At 39.3% G+C, this 8,960-nt stretch overlaps 1 protein-coding gene across 1 annotated transcript in view; it reads left to right on the top strand.

Moving 5' to 3' along the window:
• The first annotated feature begins 1,515 nt into the window (after window positions 1-1,515).
• zgc:152774 (uncharacterized protein LOC553526 homolog) overlaps window positions 1,516-8,960 on the top strand; it is a 20,018-nt gene continuing 12,573 nt past the window's right edge. Inside the window, exons 1-9 of the mRNA XM_024284219.2 lie at window positions 1,516-1,796; window positions 1,909-1,981; window positions 3,331-3,463; window positions 3,623-3,843; window positions 4,113-4,260; window positions 4,598-4,751; window positions 7,965-8,093; window positions 8,478-8,597; window positions 8,672-8,775. Coding sequence (XP_024139987.1) covers window positions 1,758-1,796; window positions 1,909-1,981; window positions 3,331-3,463; window positions 3,623-3,843; window positions 4,113-4,260; window positions 4,598-4,751; window positions 7,965-8,093; window positions 8,478-8,597; window positions 8,672-8,775 — 1,121 coding nt within the window. The 5' untranslated portion in view covers window positions 1,516-1,757. The remainder of the gene's footprint in view (window positions 1,797-1,908; window positions 1,982-3,330; window positions 3,464-3,622; window positions 3,844-4,112; window positions 4,261-4,597; window positions 4,752-7,964; window positions 8,094-8,477; window positions 8,598-8,671; window positions 8,776-8,960) is intronic.

The following is an 8,960-nucleotide window of genomic DNA, read 5'->3' as shown; positions in this document are numbered from 1 at the left end:
GGAACTCCTGACAGGAGCTGCAGGAGTGGCTTAGTATTCTGGAGACTGTGTGCGTGAGCGACCAGAGGGGGAGATGGCGGGCAGCCTCCTGACACATCCATTGCTGTGTTTTTAATGAGTTTTCGGTTAGGGCTTTATCGCAAAATTATGATTTAATGGAAACTGTGTCATTTTGAAACTGTGTTTATACGAAATTCCTAGAATTTCAATAAAGTTTTGTGCAAATGTGTAATAGAAACGCAGCTATAGGGATCTTAACTTCTCCAGCACCTGAACTTGTCACGCTGGCCGTGCCAGATGAGGGGTTTAGTGCATGTGCACCCGAGCTGTTGTGACGTAAAGAAGGCTCAATAATTCAGAGTCTGTCTGTGACAGTTTGATAGACAACGATTTAAATGAAGAAATACTCGGAAATGCAAAAACAAAATTATTTCTTATTACATTTTTTCTCTTTCATATAAAAATGTCACACATACATGTTAAAAACTCGAGAAAAATGATTTTCATCAGAGGGGGTCATTTTATGCTGCCTTTATTTGTGTCAAAAATTTTAAATAAAAATTATTGTTATTTGTAAGAAAATGTCACTTTTATTTAAAAAAAAAAAAATTATGTTGTCACAATGTGTCACTTTAAGCAATTAAGGGATCACATCACCTGTTTACTTCGTCACCTTTACTAATGCAAACCCACAATTTAAAGTTAAAAGAAAGTCATAGCTTGTTACATAAATGTTTTTTTCTAATTAAAATGTCCTACAATTTAAGTCTTAAGTCATTGTCTGTTGAATTAAGAAAATAGACTCACTAACTGTAGTCTAATATTGACTTTGGAAGTATTCAATATCCCTTATATATATATATAATCTACCTAGTGACTACACTTTATTTAACAAGGAAAACTTTCATTTTAAGGGAAAACTTTCAATTTAAGTTGTAATAACCTATTTACACATTGACCCAGTTTCACTTTGAGGTCACTCAAATTAACCGATTCAAGCCTGTCATAAATAAAACTTCCTGTCTCTGGTATGACAACAAATACATTTCTAAAATTTGCTTGTATTAACCTGTTTTGTGTTCTACTTTAAACGTTTGAATAGTTTACTTTAACCACATCACAGAGGAGTAGACCAATAATACAAAACCTGACGTTTTCTAGGACATAGTTTCTGTGGAGCATTAGGGCGAGACTGTTGGTACGGAGTGAGCCTGCCTCCATTTCCCATCAACCCTTTGTTTACACTCTCTCCCTCTAGCTTACAGCCCCTCACTTGAATCAATCTAACGTTACCAGTGTAACAAATATGTGGAACAATATCAGAGCTATTCAGCCGTGCAGTTTTGAGCCAGATACCAGCCCAGACAAAGTAAATCGAAGTGGAAGGCAGCTGCTGACCCACCCAACATATTTTCTACACAAGCTTTTTCAAATTGTGTTTTTTTCATCTGCTCCTGATTCACAATAATTTGAATAAAGAAATACCCAGAAACGCAATTTTAGTCTTCATTTTCTTTAGTCCTCCATCATCAGAAAAATGCTACAGGAACATGTTAAAAACACCATTTTCTTTGGATTGGGTCTTAAAAGTGGTTTAGATTCGTGAAAAATCTGCAGAGCTTCCATCATTCCCGCCTAAACACCCAGACAGCTCGAGGAGCATCTGTATGTCTTTCAGAGACTTCCTCGGTCTGTGAAGGCTCAGGACGCGCCCTCCTCTCTGATGACGCACTGCGAGCGCACGCACAAGGCGAAACATGGCGAGGCTGAGCGAGCATGGGATTCGTCTGAGTTCTGTAAGTCTTTCTGAATTAAGTTTGGTTTAAATCAAGCTTTTAAAAACTAATACTAATAATAAATCATTCTTATAATTTCTCGATGACTGCTTACGTGTTCCAATGTGTCCAGATGAATCCCTCCTTCCTGAACAGCAACTCCACAAGTCACACCTGGCCGTTCAGCGCCGTGGCAGAACTGATAGGTAGGTGAAACTTGTGAACTCTGCTTGGTTCCGCGCACTTGCAGTTTTCTGTGTATCTGGTGCAGCTTCTCTGCGGTTTGTTCTGATGCCCTCTTTCGCTGTGGCGCACGGCGCGCAGCATGTTAGAGATTTGGTGACGGTGTCTAAAGGGATCGACGGACTTCCTCATTCGGATTTCATCAAGTGCATCCAAGCTGTTTGTGCGCACGTGATATAATAAAGTAGAGACAGCCTTTGTGCTTAACTAAACTTTGTGTTTGGTGTGAAGTTGCTGCGTCTGCGCGTGTGCGGACGCATGGATGCCTCATCTGCTGCGCTTCCAAGCGACAGTGTATTGACAGCGCAGAAGCATTTCTGCGCCACCGCTTCTATGTGAAACGTGACGACTGCTTGTTGGCTGCTGGTTCAAAGCAGGAACTGGTTTGGGGTGTGCAAAAAAAAGAAAAGAAAAAAAAAGAAAAAGAAAGCACACAGAGATGGCTGCATGTCACACGATATGCTGCACAATGCAACCCTATATCCCCGTTTTTAGAGGAAACCAAACAACTTAAAAACGAAAGCAAGGCAGAGGGAAACATGCCCATAACAGAAAATCTCTAATATTTACACGTGTTATCAGATCGAAGTGAGCATGGGTCACAGCAGTGATGAAAACGCGAATCATTCTGCTTTTCTTTGCATTTTGGTCAGTTTCCTAGAGGTGTAAACTAGAAAAAAGGACTCTAATTTTGCAATAAAGTCTCACTTTCTAGCTGTTATGTTATGTGTTTTGCCTTGCATTAAATACCTACTCCAATTGTGTTTTTTTACATGTTCTTGTAGTATTTTTCTCAAATGACATATATAAAGAAAATTAAGCCAAAACGTCTGAGTATTTCTTTATTCAAATTACCGTGAATAAGGAGCAGACACAAAAATGCTATAGTAAAAGCTTGTAGTTGTTAGTACAAACTATAATCCACAGGCTATAAGTGCCCTGCTCTGTTCTGATGCATCCACTTGTAGATAAAAAGATCCAAGTGTTTCTTCATTTGTCTCATTTGAGCTCAGAACTGTTCGACTGGATAGTTCCAGTATTGCTCTCTGTTATGTTGCAGTGATAATGTTGGGGTGTGAGGGGCTGTGAACTAGTGGGAGAGAGTGTAAACAAAGAGATCATGGGAAATAAATGGAGGCTTACTTCCTCAGAGATGAATTTCTGGTGCTCTGCAGAAACTATGTCCTATAAAACGACAAAAGTTTGTTGATTTTGGCTAAAAACAAATAATCATAATTAAAATATCACTACACTCAAAATAGACCTTCACGTGTCTGTTTTAGCCCATAAATGCCTTTTTCCTCTGTTGCAGACAATGCCTCAGACCCAGGCGTGTCTGCTAAGCAGATATGGATTGATGTTGTTGATGAAGATGATCAGCGCTGTTTGACATTCACCGATAATGGCAGCGGCATGACCCCAAACAAACTGCATAAGATGCTCAGGTAAAGTCGGGATCTCACTAACAGGACGTTTCTATGCACGGGGAGATTAGAAAACAGTTAAATCATCTAGAGGCAAAATAGATTCCACTGTTGCACAAAATATTTTATTTATTTTTTTCCCCCACATTAAAAGCTAATTTGCACTTCTGTTTTTCCCAGCTTTGGTTTTACAGAAAAGGGTTCTGGTAAAAGCAGCCAGCAAGCCATCGGCGTTTATGGGAATGGATTCAAGTCGGGCTCCATGCGTCTGGGCCGCGATGCGCTCATATTCACCAAGAACGGCGGCTGTCAGTCTGTGGGAATGCTGTCTCAAACCTACCTGCACAACATCAAAGCTCAGGCTGTCATCGTTCCCATCGTTCCCTTCAACCAACAAACCAATATCCTTACAAGTAACAGATGGGAACAAGATTTTAAACCACAACCCACATACTGAGTGTGTTTGCTGTGGAGCACTGTATGTTGCCAGAGCGATCCCTACTGTAGACTACACTGCAAATTATTTGAATGTCACGTCGTGACTCGCTTTCTATGCAAATACACGGATCGGGTTCAAGGCTGTGACAGGAAGCTTGTACTACTGGTTTATACCAAGAAGAAACAGGACGTTTGCATTCTTCACTGTGTTATTCCCTTAATTCACCATCACAGTTGCTGGTTGTGACTGAAGACTCAACAGCCAGCCTAGCAGCCATCCTGGAACACTCCATCATCAGCTCAGAGGAGCAGATACACGCTCACTTTGACTCTATTCGCTCCAAAAAAGGCACCAAGATCTTAATCTGGAATATTCGCAGGTCATTTGCTCACATATTATTTTGGACGTTTTTTATAACATCTAAATTAGATCAGGGTAAAGTGAGCACTTGTCAACTTTCCCAAGTTTTCATCTATAGCAGGGGTGTCCAAATGTAGGAAACCCTGCCTTATCTAGTGCTGATTACCTGGATCCAGTGTGTCCAGCCAATGAGCTTTAATAGCAGGTGAAAAGGAAAACATGTAGGCCACCAGCCCTCAAGACCTTGACTTGGACACCCCTGATCTATAGAATTATACTGTAAATAGTATTTGCTGTGGTTTGTCTTCAGTCTAAGATCACCATCTCCTCTACTTACTACCGTTTCCTTCGTCTAGGGCTAAAGATGGCAACACAGAAATCGATTTTGAGACGGACCCAACTGACTTTCGTTTGCCTGAGATTTCGACTGAAGAGATAAAGAAGGGTCTGAGCAGCAGTGGGTCCTTGAGACATGACCAGAACATCCCAGACATGTATTACAGCCTGCGGGTGAGTCAGAACCCCAGCATCCCCTGCTGGCACTCTTTAATCTTCCATATACCCTATTTTCCGCACTATAAGACGTACCAGATTATAAGGAGCTCCGTCAGGGAATGGCCTTTTTTTTAACTTATGCCATATTGAAGGCGCATTAAGACAAAAGAGTCAGTCTTTTAGTCAGATTTCATTAACTGCAATCACAGTACCTCTAGAACTTATTGTGACATGCAACACATGAGCCACATTAGAAGTGTTAGTCACGTTAAGATTATTGAAAATACATGCAACTCAAGTCATTTCTCCTCCATGATTCATTTTTCAAACAGTTGGCACTTCTGTGAATTAAAACGGACGCCACCCATACGTCACTACCAAATCCAAGTCCCTGATTGGTCAGAATTCAACTGGTTTAAGCTTTCAACATATGTTCAATGGACACACATTTGTACCTAGAGCCCAAAAATGGTCATAAAAACGTGCGAAGCCACATGAGAATGTGTGGTAGCCCAAAACTCGCAAATACACGTTTATTTAGACTTTTCACTGAAAGTGCCACATGAACACACATTGCTGAGAGTGTTGCTCACGTAGCATTACACATGAAAAGAACGCAGACCGACACCGCTACATGTTAGCGTATTTACAATTATACTCAACCTTGTTTGTAACTTTTGTGAACCTCTTAAAATCGCTTCAACTTTTACGTGCGACTTTATAGTGCAGAAAATACTGTACTTTAAATATTTGGGTTTTGTTATATGATCAAATATTACTTGGTGACTTCCTTTCTTACTTGATGCCTGACTAGAAATCTTTAATATTCTAAATTTGATATTAAAACTACAGTTAGATTTTACTCAGAGCTGCTCGGTTGTGCTACATCATTCTTTTAATTTGTACTGGAAACATGATACACAAATGTTAACTTGTTTTAAATGTAGAGAAAAATAGGGCAAGCATTCCTGTTTGATTGTCTCTAATTCTTTAATTAAAATGATTATAGATGAACAAGAAAGGTCTTGGCGGTCCAGTTTACACGCACAAAAAAAGCTTCTTAACATGATTCCCTCCCGACCGTCTTTGTAGTTCAACAAACTCGTACTTTGAAACAAATTCTACATGTGACTCCTTTAAATTTAAAGCATGAAACTAGGCAACGGATGACATGGTTGTGGTTAAAAGGGGGGGTTAGTCATATTATAGCCTGGTATCAGTGGGTATGAGGAGCATTCTACTTCCACCTTAAAGCACTAACCTCAGCTAGAGAGAGCATGTGTGGTTTTGTAGGCATCAGTTTGTCTTTACTGCTGTTGGTGAAAACCCCCCAACTTCACTATCTGTTATTATTAGAGTTAGTTCTCGGCTTTTCACTTTAAAGCTGTTTGTCCATTCTTCTCTGATCTCAGAAGCTATCAGCTATAGTCTGTTATACTGCCTGACTCAAGTTCACATATTGTACATGCAAAGGGTTGCATCACAAAGGGAAGAGCTCTAGATTACATTTTTACACTGATTGCATTGGTGTTTCTAACTATTTTTCTTAGCTGCTCAAAGACCTTTTCGACCACGTTGCATTCAACTCAGAACTTTTATTTACTTTTTTTTATTGCTGTCAATATCAGCATTAATGACTTGATAATGATTAACTTAAAAACTAGTAAACATAAAGTACTTTAAATTCTCATTTTCACTGAGCGATGTGCCAATCAACGGGTTTCAACAGTAGCTCCGGATTAACCGGTCCATTCCATTTTTTAGTGGACCTACAACCAACAGGGATGGAAAAATAGTACGGTTTGGTTCGGCTTCATGGGTCCATTTTATAATGGAAACGCTCAAAATACCAGACTGGACTGGATCATACTGTACCGCTCTGTGGAAACGAGCCACAAGTGAAACGCAGTTCTACAATAATGATCAATCAAACGAAAAAATTGGTGTAATTTAAACTTTTTAAAAAGTCTATAAGGGTTTTATGATTACACAGAACATATCCCAATCATTTCATAGGTATGTCTTGAATTAAAGAATTTTTTATTGCAGCATCTGTGTTCGGGTCAGCAGTAATATTCATGTTTTTGGCTTAGGGTGCTTCAGGCCAAACAAGTTTCTGTTAAATGATGGACTTGTGTCATCATCCAATCAGCAATGACCCATCATTCCTACTTTTTCCAGTTTCTCCTTTTGTTTTTCTTTAACATTTCTTTTTGATTCCAGAAAAGTACTTTGTTTTCTGAAACATTTCCTTTTCATTTAGTTTATTAGTATTTTTTATTGTGTTTTGTTTTTTTTGTGTTGTTTTTTTATTATTTGTTTTGCTATTTTAACAGTCATAATTTTTGTTGCTGTTTTTGCTATAAGTTATTCCTTGATTCGATTTGCACTTCAAGGCCACCGTAGTTAACAGGTTTTTTTCACCTGCTTCAACTGCCGCCAGCACCGGACGCGTTCACGCAGGGTGCACACACACGGATTCAAACTCAACGGCTCAGATGTACATTAACACAAACAGTCATGCTTATTTGAGTGAGTGTTACACCTGCACACAAATACAGGAATATCCAGACTGGGGCCAATCAGAGCGGGGAGTTACGCCCGCCACTTCCTCTGATTGGTTTAAACCATGACAACAGGTTTCAGTTGAACCGCAGGGAGACTTTTGGAGTTGTGTTGACATTTTTGTAAGTGAGATCTCAGGTGATTTCCTGTTTGTGGTTGGCACTACTCTTAACCTGGGAATGTTGGCCAGAGCAACCACATCAAGGCCTAGACGAGGCTGCTGTGGCTGTCAGCCAATAGTGTGTGAAATGATGAAGGACAAAGGCAGGGGAATGCTTTGAAACAAGCTGTAATCCAAACTTCAGGCTCTCAGTGATACATCAATATCACAAAATGTGTGGTTTCTTGCAAAATACAAACATAAATACAAACTCAGTATTTAACTTGGAGCACATAGGAACATATGCAGAAATAATGATGAGTAATCAACATTAAACAGACCAGACGTGCATGTGCACATGTGCACTCTATGCTACTTATGGGTCAATTGGGGTTCTTGTGGTGGCACAAGGAAGCCTATTGATAACATAATTAGTCTTTCGCTGGGTCTTTTTTCTTTTTTTTTTACAGAACTGCTGGGCGCACTGATTCTAGAGCCCCAATTATTGACTCTACATTGACTAAAATGTGTTTTTCTCCTCTGCTTGTGCCTCTTCTTCTCAGGCCTACCTCAGTATTCTGTATCTAAAGCCGAGGACACAAGTGATACTGAGGGGCAAGAAAATTCAGGCAAAGCTGGTGTCGAAGAAGCTGAGCTACATCGAGCATGACGTGTACAAACCCCAGTTTAGTGTATCCTACTTAACTCCATATTTTAACTACAGGATGTTTAAGCTTTAGTAAATTAATCAATTATGTTTTTACTGTGAACTGATTCAGACAATGTTTGAAAAATGTGTACAGTAAAAAAAGAATTAAAGAAAAGTGCTAACTTGCACTGCAAAAAATTCCAAAATTGTGAGACTGCCAAAGGTGAATACAGTTCAATCTTCAGTTTGTACGATTTTCCTATTACTTTCATTTAATCTACATTTGATTTGAGTTTGATACTTTTTCTTTTATCTTCTAATTGATTGTATTTCTCCACTGTCAAACGTGGCAGAACACAAGAAGTGTAATGACTCACAAACAATGTTGCTTTTGTAAACGTAACTTTCATTAACTGGTTGGCACCAGAAAGAGAAGGTGAAAGTGACTTTTGGATTAAACAGTAAAAGCAAGGACCATTATGGCATCATGATGTACCACAAGAATCGACTCATTAAGGCGTACGAGAAAGTGGGATACCAGCTTAAGGTAAGGAAACAAAGTTTTAATTTAAATACTCAGTAGTGGATCACAGCTCATAAGTCATTCCTAATCTCATCCAGGTCTCCGGGCAAAGAGCGGGGATTGGGGTGATTGGTGTCATCGAGTGCAACTTTCTCAAACCTGCTCATAACAAGCAAGACTTTGAGTACACCAAAGAATACAGGTATGGAGCAGAAGAGCGCATTCGTCTTTTTCTACTTCTTGTACATACATTCACTTAGTGCTGGGCGTTATGACGATACATATCGTGAGGACGATAGAAACGTGTATATCGTGCCATTTCTCTTCTATAATTTTTATTTATTTCTTGCAGAACTTTTGTGCAAAAATGTATTTTCCTACTGAAAA

Source organism: Oryzias melastigma, linkage group LG10, assembly GCF_002922805.2.
Source record: "Oryzias melastigma strain HK-1 linkage group LG10, ASM292280v2, whole genome shotgun sequence".
Taxonomy (NCBI): domain Eukaryota; kingdom Metazoa; phylum Chordata; class Actinopteri; order Beloniformes; family Adrianichthyidae; genus Oryzias; species Oryzias melastigma.
Note: the sequence above shows the minus strand (reverse complement) of the source record. Positions and strands in the feature narration are given on the sequence as shown.